Here is a 19,502-nt window from a genome sequence, read left to right as displayed (position 1 = left end):
ACTTGACTCTATACACACATACAGTCAAAAATACAGGTGCAGGGCTATTCAATTAACCTTGTGTTACTGGTGTCCCAGTCCTGATTTGAATCAGTCCGATTAGGGAAACAACAAAAAAACAGTACTGCCCTGTGGCCTCCACGGCTGCATTCGAGTGGGAAATCTCCAATTATATAATGTCTTTGCCTGCAACCCGGTTGCATCTGCACTGTACTTCCTGTGTTTACTAGTGTGTAATCCTTAAAGTGGTAGCACAGGGAGACAAATTCCCAATTAATAAAATTAATGATAGAACATAAAGACAATCAGCAGATGTTTTCAGGGGGTGTACGTTTCGAGCAAAGGAGGAAATAAACGGTAACAAACAGAAATAACTAGGTTTCTGGATAAATTTATATTTTGCGTTTAGCAAATCTGTGCCTGTCAATTTAAGAGCCTAAAGTTCCAACCGTAAATCTCGTTAGATCCCGTCTGTTCTTTCGAAGATCTCACGACACTTCTCTCTCTCAGTGGCGGCTGTGTTGCCCCCTGTCTCAGCCAGCACGGACGGAGTTGTTTCTGACATTTGAATGAAAAACAGTTTGAATTGCTACCACTTTGGACAGATGAAATAATGGCTTCAGCCTTGGAGCAGTTCGTGAACAATGTGCGGCAGCTCTCTGCTCAAGGTATGGACACTAAACAGGTTTTAGTTCTCAGACGAGCTGGAACTATTAGCTAATGCTACCCAATGGGTTACTGTGCTGTTATCATGTATAAATAGCTAGGCTAGGTAGCCAAACTGGATAGATCCGTTTTGCTTTATCATGTAAACACAGCGCTAAATTTATTGTTTTGGTGAACGAGGCCTCAAAAAAGTAGTTCACAAAGATGCGTTTTTACCCCGGGACACTAATATGTACCTCAAACAACACTGCAAACGAATACTTGTTTTAAAATCTTACTTTTTGTTTTTGTTAGAGAAAATAATTTCTGGGGTATGCCTTCCGGTAGTTCCGCCCTAAGCACGCGCGATTGGATGAAGAGCGCCATTGTCAAATGTTATTGGGCGACAGTCCCATCTGTAACGCAATATGCAATAGTTCCATTTGTAATGTACCCAGTGCAGGCCTTGACAGGACACTTGACCGGCCGATATATTTTACAGTTGCCAAGTACCTCAAGTCCACGATGATTTCATCCACGGGGGAAGTTCAGTAGCCGCAAACAATGTGAGCTATGCAGCTAGACCGCGTTCCATTCTAAAAACGTGCTCAATATTCTTAGTGCCACCCAATATTCTATTCTTTAAAACAAATATATATTACTAAATGATTAACGTTATCATTTACATATGCGGGTGTATTCAGTTGACATTCTGGCTATTTTGTTGGTACAGAGGTTTATAGAGGTTTGCTATTATAGTCTGTATTATATTGTTAGAAATAAGCGAGCAACATAATTAAATATTTATTTCTGACTATCATGGGCTTTCATCTCTGGGTAAGATGAGTGTAACGTGGGTCTGCTGTTGGACAGTAGAGTTTGGGAGGGCTCCATCTAAAAATGGGAGAAACACTTGTGTCAATTAAACTCTTTATGATATAGACTCTTCATCCTATATACCCACATGCACTCCCGTTTTTTATTTGGACCTGTACTCTTCAACCAGCTCTAATGGCTCAACTATCAAGTGTTGCATTGTTTGTTTACCTATTGTCTTTACTGTTGCATATCAGGTCAGATGACACAGCTGTGTGAACTGATCAACAAGAGCGGGGAGCTGTTGGCCAAGAACCTGTCCCACCTGGACACTGTACTGGGGGCTTTGGACATCCAGGAGCACTCCTTGGGCGTGCTGGCTGTGCTGTGAGTAGCCTGCTCTCTTCTGCAGTTATCTAATCCTTGATCAATGATTTTATAAGTCAATCACTGATCTAGGATATGACTTTGAGTCAGTTTCTGCTTACTGTACCTGTGTGCATTTGAGGCTCATCTTACCTTATTTGCACTCACTGTATATATATACTTTTTGTTTTCTTTTGTTCTACTGTATTATTGACTGTATGTTTTGTTTATTCAATTTCTGTGTTGTTGTATGTGTCGAATTGCTATGCTTTATCTTGGCCGGGTCGCAGTTGCAAATGAGAACTTGTTCTCAACTAGCCTACCTGGTGAAATTATGAAAATATCACACAGATCAAGGTGTTAAAATAAAATTGTGTCTGTTGAAACTGGTTGTCTTTTACAGTCTACATTCTTTGTTTTAATACGGTGACAACATTTTTTTCTTGTGTACTCACGGCCAGTTTTCACTTTCCCTTCATAAAGGTTTGTGAAGTTCTCCATGCCAAACATCCCTGACTTTGAGACGCTCTTTTCCCAAGTCCAGCTCTTTATCAGTACCTGCAATGGGGAGCACATCAGATATGCAACAGACACTTGTAAGTCTAAACGTAATTTATTTCTGTTAAACCAGGGGTTCGCAGATTTTTTTTTGCCCTGCAACCCCATTTGACATCAACATTTCTTGCGACCCCACCATGTGGGAAAAAAGAGGTAATCAACGGCCAATGTTTACTTTTTTAAATTGGGTTTATGACAGTCTATTACATATCAGCCTGACAGTATTTTTCTGGACAGTATTTCAATCTGAGGAAGCAAAGTTTGAAGTGACTGTAATGCATCAAAGGTATTGGGATGTTCAGAAGATCATCAGGCAATAACTGCAATGGAATCGGGGAGGGGACTGTGGATCTGTCCCTGTACGTTAGTCACACGCGAGTCAGACCGCACTGGCCCGATTTTTGATGCAACTTGGGTGAATGATGCGTCTTGTAGAGATCCGGCATTTACAAAATGATACTGATTGGCCCAAGGCGGGAGCTGTAGTAATGAACTGAAATGTGTGATATCCCAATTGGCTCAAGGGGGTGTGCTGCATCATTCGTGGGGGTGACATGTTTTCTTGTTTTGTATGATGATCTGTGTAGAAAAGAACGTCATTGTTGGTGTTCTTTTCCCTGTCTGATTTTGTGCCTAATGATTTAGTGTTCTAATGAGTCCTGCTCGGCTTGTGGTCATTGTAGAGGGAAACAGAAGATGGGTACGGGTTCCTGAGAGTGTTATCTTTCAGTGATGTGGTTGTAATATTTTGTAGCATAAACCGTTCAAAAGGATAGAGACACATTTTGTAGGAAGCAAACAGAAATGGCTCTGTTAATTACAACCGCATCTAGCGGCTACCAGAGATTAGATATAACCGCGATTCTATGAACCAAGCACAATTATTCTGTATTTTTTCCCCCAGAGTTTCTCGCGATCCCATTTTCATATCCGGTGACCCCAAGTTTGGGAAATGCAAAACCCACTATTTGATTTTTCTCTCCACAGTTGCCGGCCTCTGCCATCAGTTGACAAACGCCCTTGTAGAACGGAAACAGGTAAGTCTTGCCAAAATGGGAGCAACACATTTCAATCAGAAGAGCTAATGCATGAACTTACTTGTCGATTAACTTGGTCTGTTTGAAAAAAGGACTTGTGTTTTTGCAAGATAAGACCCAGCTTATGTCATTACTACTCTACATGATTTAGAAAAAACATAAAGCCAACCAATGAGAAAGCATATTGGTTCATTCTATTTTATATAAGTTTAATGCAGCAGTTTTTTCAAAGAAGGATAGAATTGGCTCTGTTAATTCCATGCTTGGATATTTTATTTGTAATCACAGCAGTAGAGGGTATGTGAAACAACTCAGGGTAAAATGATCGTACCAAGGCTCAAACCTGTGGACCTCTGTCTTGCTAGCACACGTGATCGCCCTGCTTGGCAACGTACTATCCAGTTATGCCACCAAAACGGAACCTCGATGGCACCATTGGCAACATTTCAAGCTAGCTGTGGAGTGAGTTCATGGCACATTGTTGTCTCTGTTACATTTGGTTTAATGCATCTCTTTCCTTCACAGCCATTGAGAGGCGTCGGCATTCTAAAACAGGCAATAGACAAAATGCAGATGAACACAAACCAACTTACCTCAGTTCATGCGGACCTGTGTCAGGTGTGTAACCGCTTCATGTCAACTGGCTCTTTGGACTTTACATGATTATTGAAATGTATTGATGCTTGGCTATGAGACTAAGCATGAATGAGCTCTCCATTATTTTGTGTGTACATCCACAGCTGTGCTTGTTAGCAAAGTGCTTCAAGCCTGTCCTCCCATTTCTTGAGCTTGACATGATGGACATCTGTAAGGAAAATGGCGCCTACGACGCAAAGCACTTTCTATGTTACTACTATTACGGAGGCATGATCTACACAGGTCTGAAGAACTTTGAAAGAGCACTGTATTTTTATGAACAGGTACTGGCTTATTTGAGAATCTAAAATGTGTGTGCTAAAGCTGTTTTGGATGTGTGTTCCTGTTATCGAAAGTGAATTGATTTAGCAGACTACTAGTAACACATTTGTTCATCTTAATACCATTTGAAATGACCTTTTTTAAGTGACTATTTTGATACTGTGCATGCATGCAGTAGTCAAGTACACTACACCTCGCGTTGACGTTGAATCTGTTAGGGCTTTGACTTGGCTGTAGTTGGTTTACGTCTCTAATTCCATTGTGTGATATTCTTATGCCCCCCTCCCAAGGCAATAACCACTCCAGCTATGGCAGTCAGTCACATCATGTTGGAGGCCTATAAGAAGTACATCCTGGTCTCCTTGATTCTACACGGCAAAGTGCAGCAGCTCCCCAAATACACATCACAGATAGTTGGGAGGTTCATAAAGGTGAGAGTGAATATATTTGACATCCTTAGATGTGCCATTACATCTCGAACACTAGAACCGCTGGGGCTCGAGGGACCCCCCCCCCCAGTCATTCAGACTGCACCAGTCTAACGGTGTAATTAATACATCATATATATGCTATCGCAAAACAATATGATTTGGTTGTATTTATGAAGGTCTTACGAACATTAGAATAAGAAAACAAAATGTTCAAATAACACAATAGCATTTTCATTAGTTTGTTACTGTACACTATATTTAAAAAGAAAAAGCACCAACATTCAAGTGTGGAGTACCTTTTTAAGTATGAAACAGAAAGCATACGTGTTGGATCGCGGTAACACCAACCACCAAGACGTGTGGCCAAATGATAAAAACAGCAGTAGCCTAAACATCATAAGTGTGCCTGATGAGTAATGAAAATCAGCACAAAAGCAATAATGGTATTATTTATTTATTTATTTATTTACATTTATTTAGCTAGGCAAGTCAGTTGAGAACAAATTCTTATTTTCAATGATGGCCTAGGAACTGTGGGTTAACTGCCTTGCTCAGGGTCAGAACAACAGATTTTTCCCTTGTCAGCTCGGGGACTCGATCTTGCAACCTTTCGATTATTAGTCCAACGCTCTAACCACTAGGCTACCCTGCCGCCCCATTATAATGAATATAAGTGTTGATATGACAGCAGTAAACACAAATCGTCAGTTATTGTCAGCTTGTGCTTACATGTTGTGCTGCTTCATGCAATGGCATCAGTTGGAGGGTGTTCATGTCACAAACGAAAGCTGGTGAGTGCGTTGCAGGTGTTTTTTTGCTTGCAATGTTGGATCTGCTCTCTGATATTTTTGTGCTAATAATCAGCTGCAGCATTGTCACCGGCTTTGTTTTGTCCTGTCTCACCGTTTTCATCTGGTGGTGGCACAGCCACCTGCTCACTATTCTGGCTTTTTTTAACGATTAGGCCTCGGAGGTGAAGGTTCAGGCTGAGGCTCAGAATCAGAAGAATAATCATCAGAGACGTCATGATTCATTTCTTCCCCTGCCTTCTGAGTCGTTTTCTTTCAGATCTTGTAGCAAATGTGCATCCATTAGTCTTCTTGCCACTGTAAATTACACACACTCTCACTGTGTACTCCAAGTAGACCAGAGTAGACTAATTGGATTGGGTGGACTGATATAGGGTACATGCCAGGGTTTCCGTTAGGAAACTGGCAGCATTTTAATTTACCGGACATTTTGAGAAATTTACTGCACCCAAATGCATTGGGTGCGCAACTGGTGCTCAGAATGACAGTCCGATCAGAACGTTTAGCTTAAACTGTTGATAAACTATTATTTCTTCACATAAGCACAGCAATGCGCGCAAGGCAGTAGGGTAACCACAAATGTTTGTTCCATAATGCAATTAACTGGAAAACATCGGTGTCAAAGCGCACTGCATGTGCGAGCGCTTTCATGTGACAGAGATGAAAATATCTTTAAAATAAATAATTTAGAGAGGGGAGATCTAGTATGCAACAACTAGCATAGGTTGCTAATTTGACTAGGATTGTGCCTTTGGCTACTGGACAATGAAAGAAAGTTGATATCAAATAATTGCCTCCAGGGATATGATCAAATTTAGGCTACTTTGAAGCAAGGTGAGACCTCATAATATGTAGTAAAACGTTCAGGTTTCAAACAATTAAATATGTTTTCAAAATGCATACTGCCTCCAGCTCATTGCAAAGTGGTGTGTGACGTGCTGATGAAGCCTGTTCTGTTGCCTATGCATGCTGTTTGAGATGCTGAAGCAGCAGCTCACGCTGTCTGACAGATTTTCCACTCAAAGGCTCTGTATACTGTAGGCCTAGGTGTGTGATCCATAAGATACATAACGAATATACTGTACACGCGCCAATTTAATTGTACAAAATGATGCAGTGTCACCTATAGACCGATAAGCATGACCAGTCAAATGTATTCCCATTGACTGTTATTTCCATCAATGAATAGGTAAAAAAGCCTTATTTCGCAATGGGATTTTTCCTTCTTCTCTGGGATAATTCGCCAGTGCCAATTTTGATTTATCTGCTTTTCAACAAAGAATATCGGCCAAAAGCCGGCAGTTACGGCTAACTGAAACCCTGGTACATAGCATTTTTTGGATTACAGTTAGAATAGATGAATTCAATAAAATGGTCTGTTCTTCATTCACAATTAGTGACTACATAGTTATGCGTCTTTTGCTTCCCCTTGCTCATCAATTCACCCATTTGCCCCAATCACACTTTACTTCATTTATTTAATCTGTTGACGTGTGAAATTAGTTTTGGTTTAGGTTCAGTTTTGAGGCAATCTGCAGGGGGGATTATCAACTGAGCAATGCACCTTCAACTATCGGGAGAAGGAGCGTAGCAGGACCTACTGTTGGGAGGAGGGGCAACAGGAAAACGATAAAAAAAATGACATGCCCTCCTTAAACTGTCTGTAACTCCAGTCTGTCTGATATTAATATTCTAATATAGAGTCAAGGTCGGAGGGGGGCATGACTTTAAAAATGGCAGAGTAATCATTTATTTACATTTTATGAACAGTCCAAATAACTGCTTTAGCTATTCTAGTGTTGTGCTTCTTGTACTATACATATGACATAGTATTACATATTCTACTGCTTTGTTTCTGCAGCCTCTCAGCAACGCCTACCATGAGCTTGCTCAGGTGTACGCCACCAACAACCCAGCAGAACTGCGCACACAGGTGAACAAACACAGCGAGACCTTCACACGCGACAACAATACAGGCCTTGTCAAGCAGTGCCTGTCATCCCTCTACAAGAAGAATATACAAAGGCTAACAAAGGTATACTTCCTTCCCTTACCACATGTCACCCTTAGCCAAGATATCCTTCCCTCACCCCACCCGAGCCACAGCCTGTTCACCCCGCTACCATCAAGAAGGTGGAGACAGTACAGGTGCATCAAAGCTATGACCGAGAGCCTGGAAAAACAGCTTCTATCTCCTGGCCATCAGACTGTTAGAGTCCCCAGCTAGCCGGCTTACGCCCAGTACCCTGCCCTGAACTTTAGTCACTGTTACTAGCCGGCTACCACCCGACACTCAACCTTGCACCTTAGACACTGCTGCCCTATGTACAAAGTCATTGAACACTAGTCACTTTAATAATGTTTACATATTGTTTTACCCTCTTCATACATACATACTGTATTCTAGTCGAGGCTCATCCTATTTACAGTGCATTCGGAAAGTATTCAGACCCCCTGACTTTCACATTTTGTTACGTTACAGCCTTATTCTAAAATGGATTTTACACACAATAACCCATAATGACAAAAAAACTGAAATATCACAGTTACGTAAGTATTCAGACCCTTGACACAGTACTTTGTTGAAGCACCTTTGGCAGCGATTACAGCCTCGAGTCCTCTTAGGTATGACGCTACAAGCTTGGCCCAGCTGTATTTGGAGTTTCTCCCATTCCTCTCTGCAGAGCTTCTCAAGCTCTGCCAGGTTGGATGGGGAGTGTAGCTGCACAGCTATTTTCAGGTCTCTCCAGAGATGTTCGATTGGGTTCACGTCCGGGCTCTGGCTGGGCCACACAAGGACATTCAGAGACTTGTCCCGAATGTGCGTAGGGTCGTTGTCCCAGTTTCAGGTCCTGAGTGCTCTTGAGCAAGTTTTCTTCAAGGATCTCTCTGTACTTTGCTCCATTCATCTTTCCCTTGATCCTGACTAGTCTTTCCTGTCCCTGCCACTGAAAGACAACTCCACAGCATGATGCTGCCACCACCATTCTTCACCGTAGGTATGGTGCCAGGTTTCCTCCAGACATGACGCTTGGCATTCAGGCCAAAGAGTTCATTCCTGGTTTCATCAGACCAGAGAATCTTGTTTCTCATGGTCAGAGTCCTTTCCAAGCGGGCTGTCTGTCGGGTTCTTGGTCACCTCCCTGACCAAGGTCCTTCTCCCCCGATTGCTCAGTTAGGATGGGCGGCCAGCTCTAGGAAGAGTCTTGGTGGTTCCACACTTCTTCCATTTTTAAGAATGATGGAGGCCACTGCTTTCTTGGGGACCTTCAATGCTGCAGACATTTTTTGGTACCCTTCCCCAGATCTGTACCTCGACACAATCCTGTCTGGGAGCTCTATTGACAAGTCCTTCCACCTCATGGCTTGGTTTTTGCTCTGACATGCACTGTCAACTGTGGGACCTTATATAGATGGACACACCACGCCTTTCCAAATCATGTCCAATCAATTGAATTTACCACAGATGGACTCCAATCAAGTTGTAGAAACATCTCAAGGATGGTCAATGGAAACAGGGTGCACCTGACCTCGAGTTTGAGTCTCATAGCAAAGAGTTTGAGTACTTTTGTAAGTAAGGTATTTCATTTTTTTTTATACATTTGCAGAAATTTCTTAACAGTTTTTGTTTTGTCATTAGGGGCTGTTGTGTGTGTGTGTAGGGTTGATTGATAAAAAATAAAAATAAAATATATATATATATATATATTATGTGATACATTTTAGAATAAGGCTGTAACGTATCAAAATGTGGAAACAGTCAAGGTGTCTGAAATCTTTCTGAATGCATTGTAACTACTGCTGTACACACCTTTTCTATTCATATACAGTTGAAGTTGGAAGTTTACATACACTTAGGTTGGTGTCATTAAAACTAGTTTTTCAACCACTCCACAAATTTCTTGTTAACAAACTATGATTATGGCAAGTCGGTTAGGACATCTACTTCGTGCATGACACAAGTGATTTTTTCAACAATTGTTTACCGACAGATTATTTCACTTATAATTCACTGTATCACAATTCCAGTGGGTCAGAGGTTTACATACACTAAATTGACTGTGCCTTTTAAACAGCTTGGAAAATTGCAGAAAATTATGTCATGGCTTTAGAAGCTTATGATGGGCTAATTGACATAATTTGAGTCAATTGGGGGTGTACCTGTGGATGTATATCAAGGCCTACCTTCAAACTCTGTGCCTCTGCTTCACATCATGGGAAAATCTAAAGAAATCAGCCAAGACCCCAGAAAAATATATTTAGACCTCCACAAGTCTGGTTCATCCTTGGGAGAAATGTCCTAACGCCTGAAGGTACCACGTTCATCTGTACAAACAATAGTACACAAGTATAAACACCATGGGACCACGCAGCCGCCATACCGCTCAGGAAGGAGACGCGTTCTGTTTCCTAGAGATGAACGTACTTTGGTGCGAAAAGTGCACATCAATCCCGGGAACCTCAGCAAAGGACCGTGTGAAGATGCTGGAGGAAACGGGTACAAAAGTATCTATATCCACAGTAAAACTATATCGCCATAACCTGAAAGGCTGCTCAGCAAAAAAGAAGCCACTGCCCCAAAACTGCCATAAAAAAGCCAGACTACGGTTTGCAACTGCACATGGGGACAAAGATTGTAGATTGATGAAACAAAAATAGAACCGTTTGGCCATAATGACAATCGTTATGTTTGGAGGAAAAAGGGGAGGCTTGCAAGCCGAAGAACACCATCCCAACCTTGAAGCACGGGGGTGGCAGCATCATGTTGTGGGGGTGCTTTGCTGCAGGAGGGACTGGTGCACTTCACAAAATAGATGGCATCATGAGGCAGGACAATTATGTGATTATATTGAAGCAACATCTCAAGACGTCATTGATTGCAATGGGTCTTCCAAATGGACAATGACCCCAAGCATACTTCCAAAGTTGGGTCAAAATGGCTGAAGGACAACTAAGTCAAGGTATTGGAGTGGCCATCACAAAGCCCTGACCTCAATCCTATAGAAAATATATGGGCAGAACTGAAAAAGCATGTGTGAGCAAAGAGGCCTACAAACCTGACTCAGTTACACCAGCTCTGTCAGGAGGAATGGGCCAAAATTCACCGAACTTATTGTGGGAAGCTTATGGAAGTCTACCCAAAACGTTTGATTCAAGTTAAACAATTTAAATGCATTGCTACCAAATACTAATTGAGTGTATGTAAATTTCTGACCCACTGGGGATGTGATGAAAGAAATAAAAGCTGAAATAAATAATTCTCTCTACTATTATTCTGACATGTCACATCCTTAAAATAAAGTGGTGATCCTAACTGACCTAAGACAGGGAATGTTTACTAGGATTAAATGTCAGAAATTGTGAAAAACTGAGTGTAAATGTAGTTGGCTAAGGTGTATGTCATCTTCCGACTTCAGCTGTAGACACGACCAATCAAATTTGACTATCAACTCAGCCCAAATATATCCTCCCACAACCTCCAAATGGACTTAGTCTTTTACCTCAATATACAGTGCCTTGTGAAAGTATTCGGCCCCCTTGAACTTTGCGACCTTTTGCCACATTTCAGGCTTCAAACATAAAGATATAAAACTGTATTTTTTTTGTGAAGAATCAACAACAAGTGGGACACAATCATGAAGTGGAACGACATTTATTGGATATTTCAAACTTTTTTAACGAATCAAAAACTGAAAAATTGGGCGTGCAAAATTATTCAGCCCCTTTACTTTCAGTGCAGCAAACTCTCTCCAGAAGTTCAGTGAGGATCTCTGAATGATCCAATGTTGACCTAAATGACTAATGATGATAAATACAATCCACCTGTGTGTAATCAAGTCTCCGAATAAATGCACCTGCACTGTGATAGTCTCAGAGGTCTGTCAAAAGTGCAGAGAGCATCATGAAGAACAAGGAACACACCAGGCAGGTCCGAGATACTGTTGTGAAGAAGTTTAAAGCCGGATTTGGATACAAAAAGATTTCCCAAGCTTTAAACATCCCAAGGGGCACTGCAAATCTACCAAGACCTGGCCGTCCCTCCAAACTTTCAGCTTATACAAGGAGAAGACTGATCAGAGATGCAGCCAAGAGGCCCATGATCACTCTGGATGAACTGCAGAGATCTACAGCTGAGGTGGGAGACTCTGTCCATAGGACAACAATCAGTCGTATATTGCACAAATCTGGCCTTTATGGAAGAGTGGCAAGAAGAAAGCCATTTCTTAAAGATATCCATAAAAAGTGTTGTTTAAAGTTTGCCACAAGCCACCTGGGAGACACACCAAACATGTGGAAGAAGGTGCTCTGGTCAGATGAAACCAAAATTGAACTTTTTGGCAACAATGCAAAACGTTATGTTTGGCGTAAAAGCAACACAGCTGAACACATCGTCCCCACTGTCAAACATGGTGGTGGCAGCATCATGGTTTGGGCCTGCTTTTCTTCAGCAGGGACAGGGAAGATGGTTAAAATTGATGGGAAGATGGATGGAGCCAAATACAGGACCATTCTGGAAGAAAACCTGATGGAGTCTGCAAAAGACCTGAGACTGGGACGGAGATTTGTCTTCCAACAAGACAATGATCCAAAACATAAAGCAAAATCTACAATGGAATGGTTCAAAAATAAGAAAGAACTGAAAACTGCTGTTCACAAATGCTCTCCATCCAACCTCACTGAGCTCGAGCTGTTTTGCAAGGAGGAATGGGAAAAAATGTCAGTCTCTCGATGTGCAAAACTGATAGAGACATACCCCAAGCGACTTACAGCTGTAATCGCAGCAAAAGGTGGCGCTACAAAGTATTAACTTAAGGGGGCTGAATAATTTTGCACGCCCAATTTTTCAGTTTTTGATTTGTTAACAAAGTTTGAAATATCCAATAAATGTCGTTCCACTTCGTGATTGTGTCCCACTTGTTGATTCTTCACAAAAAAATACAGTTTTATATCTTTATGTTTGAAGCCTGAAATGTGGCAAAAGGTCGCAAAGTTCAAGGGGGCCGAATACTTTCGCAAGGCACTGTACCTCCCTCTACTTAAATATACCCCCTTTAGCTCATGTATCTTCTTAACCTCAAATGCCCCCCTTACCTCACATATACCTCCCTCCTAATGTCTACCAATAGTCCCACTCACCTTAAATACTTCACCTTTACCCCTAACATACCATTCTCATCCCTAATATCCCTCCATCCGCATTCAGCTATATTCAAAATATACCATCTGTCCTTCACCTCAAATGAACCTTCCACATCCCTATCTTCTCCCTGTTACCAGGGTGTAAACAAAGTTTTTCAAGTAAATGGTCAGATTGTATATGACCACCGTTCTATTTTTGCAGACTTTCTTGACTCTGTCCTTGCAAGACATGGCAAGTCGAGTGCAGCTGTCAGGGCCCCAGGAGGCGGAGAAGTATGTCTTGCACATGGTAAGCCAACGCGACCGCAGGAGGAAAGGCATGCTGTATCTCAGTACTCCTAAGAACACTCACTTTTGAATATCTGAAAGAAAATAGGCTTTACCTGATTTGGATTTTTCCATTGGTTACGTTTTCTGTTCCTTACAGATTGAAGATGGCGAGATCTATGCCAGTATCAACCAAAAGGATGGCATGGTCTGTTTCCATGACAACCCGGAGAAATACAACAACCCCGCAATGCTTCACAAAATTGACCAAGAGGTAAGAGAATAGCAGTGTTGATTATCTATCCTTGTATGAAAATGACTGAGGTACAATGGTGTCTCTTTTGGTAATGTTTTAGTGAAGTAAATGCCTTGTTCTGTGTCCTTCACAGATGCTGAAGTGTATAGAGCTGGATGAGAAACTAAAGTCCATGGATCAAGAAATCACAGTAAACCCGCAGTTTGTGCAGAAGGTAAAAAGCAACTGTTCCGTTTTCTAGGCTCCTCTAGAGGTTTTCCAAGAGGAGTATATTTGAAATTCAGGTGTTTGAGGTGTTTTTTTTTTGTTGTTTTTTTTGAATATATATTTTTTTATCCCATTCTAAGACATGAAGTAGCTATATGAAACGTCTGGTCTTCCAGTTATTAGTATAGAAATTATTACTAATGGTTAGCATCACATTGTGTGTTTCAGAGTATGGGAACGCAGGAGGATGATGTAGGCAGCAAAACGTCAAGTTACTCCTGAGGGCCATGGACAGGGGAGAACACTGCCACCCTTCAGGTTCTCATTGGATTACTTTTTTTAAAAGTGGAAAAACATTCTATTGAGTATGGACATTGGTCAAGGAAAATCTAAATGTGTGGAATGATAATTTGGTTATTTCTTTCACGGTGTCTTGAGGAAACCTAAACAAAAAAACAATTTTGTCAGTGTTTTATTTATCATTGTTCAGGCGGAAGAGCCACTGCTGCATTAACAACCATAATAATAAAAACTGGACTTATTTGTTCAAAAGGAATGTGTGCTAAAGCACCGTTTTTCTGTTGCATGATATATATTTTTTTTAGGAATTTCCTTATAGGATAACATGCAACATTTGAGGAAATCTTAAGTCTCATGTTTCGAAGATCAGTAATTTCCCTCAACCTGCTAGACACATTTTCTGGTATATCACATGGAGATTTGACAACAAAAACAAGGCTGTACTTCTGCCCATGAACAAATGTAGAGAGGATAGTACAGCTTAAAAAAATAAAACAATTGGTGCACTGTTTTTTTCCATCCCCTAGAGGTCTCTCGTGTACTGTGTTGTACTGTAGTTTGCATTTACTGCAGGTGGGATGAGCTCTGAGCTGGAGTCATACTTATCTGTTATCTGGAAGGACTCAAGAATACATTGATTCAGTAAATTGACACAATTTTGGATTAAATGGATCACATCACATTCCTGTTTTGTCAGCAGTGTTTACCGTAGTCTTCTGATATTCTGTGCTACTTATGCCTCAGCTATTTGTGCAGTGTTTCGTTTGTCATATGTGAACGGAGAGATGTAGGATTTATTGTATTGCAAAGCCTCAACTTCACCCATTCATGTCCATAAGACATTTTTAAATGTCCTTTGGTACACTTGTTCTCTGAGCTTACTGATGCATCATTTGAAGAAGAGAAAAAAAGTATCGGCCAAAGCCTATGTATACAATGTGAGTTTTTGGTATTGTACTACATTTCATTAATCAAGTCATGTGAATACATGTTCAAATGATCAGATCTTAATAATGTTTGATATATAGATTGCCTGGATGTGTGTGTCCTATCCATCTACACAAAAAAAGCAGAGTGCTGAAGCAGGTAAAAAATCACCTGTCCTCAGTGCCAAACACTCACTACCGAGTTCCAAATGGCCTCTGGAAGCAAGGTCAGGACAATAACTGTGCGTCGGGAGCTTCATGAAATGGGTTTCCATGGCCGAGCAGCTGCACACGAGCCTAAGATCACCATGCCAAGCGTTGGCTGGAGTGGTGTAAAGCTCGCCACAATTAGACTCTTGAGCAGTGGAAATGCGTTCTCTGGAGTGATGAATCACGCGTCACCATCTGGCAGTCCGATGGACGAATCTGAGTTTTGCGGATGCCAAGAGAATGCTACCTGCCTGAATGCATAGTGCCAACTGTAAAGGTTGGTGAAGGAGGAATAATGGTCTGGGGCTGTTTTTCATGGTTCGGGCTAGGCCCCTTAGTTCCAGTGAAGAGAGATCTTAATGCCACAGCATACAATGACATTCTAGACAATTCTGTGCTTCCAACTTTGTGGCAACAGTTTAGTGAAGGCCCTTTCCTGTTTCACCATGACAATGCCCCCGTGCACAAAACGAGGTCCATACAGAAATGGTTTGTTGAGATTGATGTGGAAGAACTTGACTGGCCTGCACAGAGCCCTGACCTCAACCCCATAGAACACCTTTGGGATGAATTGGAACACCGACTGCGAGCCAGGCCTAATCGACCAACATCGGTGCCCTGTGGAGGCTGTTATAGCAGCAAAGGGGGACCAACTTTAACACATTGCTTTATTCTTTATTTTGGTGTTTCTAAAATGACATGTATGCTACTTGACGTTCTGTGTGTATACTTGAATTCTCATTGTTTGTTTTCTATGAGTATATTGTTGCCATTTGTCATTATTATTCCATCACTTTAGTAGTTTTTAGTATTGAACGTTGTGTAAGTATTCTTACACATATGTATACTGTATGATACGGCTAAGAATAAAGTAATCTACTCTTTAACACTTTAAATGTTAGGGGTGGACCTCATCGGACCCTTCACGAAATCCAGGAATGGCAACATCTGGTGTCTGACGGCAATACCCATTAAGGTCAGTAAAGAAAGAGAAGGTGCTTAAACCTAAATTCCCGTATGTAACCCATTTAAAAGGGTCATACGAGGAACCTAATACATTCCAATAGGCACCAAATAAAGTGTGGGGATTGAGAAAATGAGAACTCTTAGCCTAGCAAGTCTATTACCTGTAGAATGAGCAATATTTCCATTCTTCAGCACCATCATTGCTCATACACCGTATAGAACTAATCCTGAAATGGAGTGAAGGAGAATCATCTCATCTATCCTTTTTCTCCCCTGTGTGATCTGTTCATCTCCAAGGCTTATTCAGGTTTGGAACTGTGCTCCCTCCTGAGGGGTGTCTCACCCCTTACATTCTCTCCATACATCTTTTTAGAGTTCTTGCTCCTCCTATCTCTTCCTCTCCATGGTGATGTCATGCATAGTACTCTACATAATATTTAACATAAACAGCCATGGATAGGTCCTGTCTGTCTGGCGACTTGGTGTTTTGATACAACCAAAAACATCCACCGCAGACAGCACAGGTTACTTCAGTCAATATTCGCTACAAATCACATGCAATAACTGTTCATATATTTTTACCTTTTGAAACACATTTGGCATTGGGCTTAGAATGGGTCAAATAAAAATAGTGGTTGCTTTTAAACAATTTAAGTCTAATATATTTCAATATACATATGAAGTTTTTTATATATATATTTTTTTTAACGTTTTCTCAAATCCAACTTTGACATTGGAAGTATGATAGATTATGACAATTGTAACATTTGGCCAATGTGGCCTGTGGACACTTGTACTAACTACAGTGCCTTTGGAATGTATTCAGACCCCTTCCTTTTTCCACATTGTAGTTATGTTACAGCCTTATTTTAAAACGGAATAAAAACATGTCCTCAAATCTACACAATATCCCATAATGACAAAGCGAAAACAGGTTTTTAGAAATGTTTGCTAATTTTTATTAAAAAACATACCTTATTTACTTAAGTATGCAAACCCTTTGCTATGAGACTCGAAATTGAGCTCAGGTGCATCCTGTTTCCATTGATTATCCTTGATGTTTCTACAACTTGATTGGAGTCCACCTGTGCTAAACTCAATTGATTGGACATGATTTGGAAAGGCTGTCTATATAAAGTCCCACATTTGACAGTGAATGTCAGAGCAAAAACCAAGCCATTAGGTCGAAGGAATTGTCCGTAGAGCGCCGAGCCAGGATTGTGTTGAGGCACAGATCTGGGGAAGGGTACCAAAAGATTTCTGCAGCATTGAAGGTCCCCAAGAACACAGTGGCATCCATCATTCTTAAATGGAAGAAGTTTGGAACCAACAAGACTCTTCCTAGAGCTGGCAGCTCTGCCAAACTGAGCAATTGGGGAGATGGGGAGCCTTGGTCAGGGAGTTGACCAAGAACTCGATGGCAACTCTGGTCTGATGAAACCAAGATTTAACTATTTGGCTTGAATGCCAAGCGTCACATCTGGAGGAAACCTGGCACCATCCCTACGGTGAAGCATGGTGGTAGCAACATTGTTTGTGGCGATTTTTTTTTTTTTTTTTTTTTTTTTTTTTTTTTTTTTCAGCGACTGGGAGACCAGTCGAGGGAAAGATGAACAGCGCAAAGTTGAGCTCCTTAATGAAAACCTACTTCAGAGCACTCAGGACCTCCGACTGGGGCAAAGGCTCACCTTCCAACAGGACAACAGCCCTGAGCAAACAGCCTAGACAACTCCAGGAGTGGCTCTGGGACAAGTCTCAATGTCCTTGTGTCCCAGCCAGAGCCTGTACTTGAACCTGATTGAACATCCCTTGAGAGACCTGAAGAAAGCTGTACAGTGACACTCCCTGTCCAACCTGACAGAACTAGAGACAATCTGCAGGGGAGAAACTCCCCAAATACAGATGTGCCAAGCTTGTAGCGTCATACGGCAGGGTAGCCTAGTGGTTAGAGCGTTGGACTAGTAACCGGAAGGTTGTGAGTTCAAACCCCCGAGCTGACAAGGTACAAATCTGTCGTTCTGCCCCTGAACAGGCAGTTGACCCACTGTTCCCAGGCCGTCATTGAAAATAAGAATTTGTTCTTAACTGACTTGCCTGGTTAAATAAAGGTAAAATAAAAAATACCTGAAAGACTTGCGTAATTGCTGCTAAAGCAAAGTACTGAGTAAAAGGTATGAATAGTTATATAAATGTTTTTGCTTTGTCATTATGGGGTATTGTGTGTAGATTGGTGAGAATCTATGTCATTGATTTTAGAAATAAATGTGGAAAAAGTCGAGGGATCTGAATACTTTCCTAATGCACAGTATGTTGACAACCCAATGTCATGCCTTTACACCAAACATGTGTTCTGGACGTGAATGCGTTTAAATATGGAAGATGGAACTGTATATTTTAGTCACAAATAAAAGGATAGTTAAAATATATTTGGTACAGTCAGTGTGCTGTATTTACCACCAGTGCTTTTATGTAGCCATTGGGAATCGCTTGACGGGCGGATGTGGTTTGTAATAAAGAATTGAGCCAATCAGTTTCCGCATAGGGGCAAAGACATCATAGGGACACACCAAGGAGGAGAGTCGATTAAGCTGCACCGGGCGCCCATTTACTGGGTGAAAAGTGATTTGCATTCATTTTGGGACTTGGCTTTCTCACGGTCACGAGACAGTTGCCCCGTTTTGGCCGGTGAGGAAGTAGGCTCAAACTCTGCTCTTCGGTTAAGCACGCGGAGCAGAGTATGATTCGGTGTTTTCACCTGCCTAAGTGGTTGCTTTTCATAGGAACGCATTATCAGCCTTACCAATTAAAACGAGTTTGAAAATTCGACATATTTCATGGAAAATATAACGAGACAACATTGACAGAGCGGCGCAAATTACTGTTCGATTTGAGCAGATCGTACGGTTCCGCCCGTGCATCCCGTGCCATTGTAATATAATCCTCTCAATCAAAACCAGGTACCTCCTTTCCATTGGTCAGTAGAGGTATGACTGAGGTGGGGCTTGCCGCAAAGCTCGCGGTATTCTGTTGAAATTCCATTGCCGACCATTAAAACAACGGACTAACAATTTACCGAAGTGGAGACAACGAGAAATAAGACACAATGTTGGATTTAGTTGCAGAAGAAATGTTAACATTCGGAAATAGGATTACTCAAGGATTGCATTGAAGTGGACTGCATTTTCCTCTGGTTTTGCCGTGGCTAGCTAACTCTCAAGCTAGCCGAATCGGAACAATCGGTAGCTAACCAGCCAGCTATCTAACGTAGCTAGCTAACTACAGTAACTACAGACTTGTGTTATATGTAGTAGGACAAGGACGGTGCACTTTTCATCGCTAAAAATACGCAAAACGAATGTTGTTTCTGTCATGAGTCCAGCCGGGTGCCCCCATGTGAACGGTTTCAAAGTGGATAACTGGAAACAGAATCTACGGGTTATTTACCAATGCTTTGTGTGGAGTGGATCTGCCGAAACCAGGAAACGCAAGGTAAAATGTTTAAACGCTAACGTTAGCTGACTAGCTCAGAACATGCTGCAGCAGACCCGCTCCTCAAGCGAACTGCCCTCAACGTCTCACAGGCTAGCTGTCGCACATCACTATGTCTAAGTACCAAGTCACACAGGAAGAGGCAGCTCATAACAAGTGTG

At 41.5% G+C, this 19,502-nt stretch overlaps 2 protein-coding genes across 6 annotated transcripts in view; both read left to right on the top strand.

Annotated features, from left to right (window-relative positions):
• The first annotated feature begins 469 nt into the window (after positions 1 to 469).
• On the top strand, positions 470 to 14,432 carry cops3 (COP9 signalosome subunit 3). Its single transcript, XM_021564916.2, has 12 exons — positions 470 to 668; positions 1,719 to 1,848; positions 2,311 to 2,423; positions 3,373 to 3,422; positions 3,948 to 4,040; positions 4,163 to 4,342; positions 4,631 to 4,771; positions 7,442 to 7,615; positions 12,923 to 13,009; positions 13,148 to 13,261; positions 13,377 to 13,457; positions 13,679 to 14,432. Exons 1-12 carry the CDS (start codon positions 614 to 616, stop codon positions 13,730 to 13,732), a joined length of 1,272 nt encoding a protein of 423 aa, XP_021420591.1. The 5' UTR covers positions 470 to 613; the 3' UTR covers positions 13,733 to 14,432.
• Positions 14,433 to 15,430: 998 nt separating this feature from the next.
• Positions 15,431 to 19,502, top strand: part of usp22 (ubiquitin specific peptidase 22) — a 40,119-nt gene continuing 36,047 nt past the window's right edge. The window contains exon 1 of one of the 5 annotated variants that reach the window (XM_036946296.1): positions 15,431 to 15,862. In XM_036946296.1, coding sequence (XP_036802191.1) covers positions 15,782 to 15,862 — 81 coding nt within the window. In that variant the 5' untranslated portion in view covers positions 15,431 to 15,781. Of the gene's footprint in view, positions 15,863 to 18,553; positions 19,342 to 19,502 lie in introns of those variants that run through there. The other 4 variants (XM_036946297.1, XM_036946300.1, XM_036946295.1 and 1 more) reach the window with 4 other exon arrangements.

Source organism: Oncorhynchus mykiss, chromosome 16 (assembly GCF_013265735.2).
Source record: "Oncorhynchus mykiss isolate Arlee chromosome 16, USDA_OmykA_1.1, whole genome shotgun sequence".
Classification (NCBI taxonomy): domain Eukaryota; kingdom Metazoa; phylum Chordata; class Actinopteri; order Salmoniformes; family Salmonidae; genus Oncorhynchus; species Oncorhynchus mykiss.
Note: the sequence above shows the minus strand (reverse complement) of the source record. Positions and strands in the feature narration are given on the sequence as shown.

Coding starts and splice junctions, on each gene's coding strand:
- cops3 (XM_021564916.2), top strand. CDS start 614: ATGGCTTCAGCCTTGGAGCAGTTCGTGAACAATGTGCGGCAGCTCTCT. Junction 669..1,718: donor GCGGCAGCTCTCTGCTCAAG/GTATGGACACTA, acceptor GTTGCATATCAG/GTCAGATGACACAGCTGTGT. Junction 13,010..13,147: donor AGAAGTATGTCTTGCACATG/GTAAGCCAACGC, acceptor TGTTCCTTACAG/ATTGAAGATGGCGAGATCTA.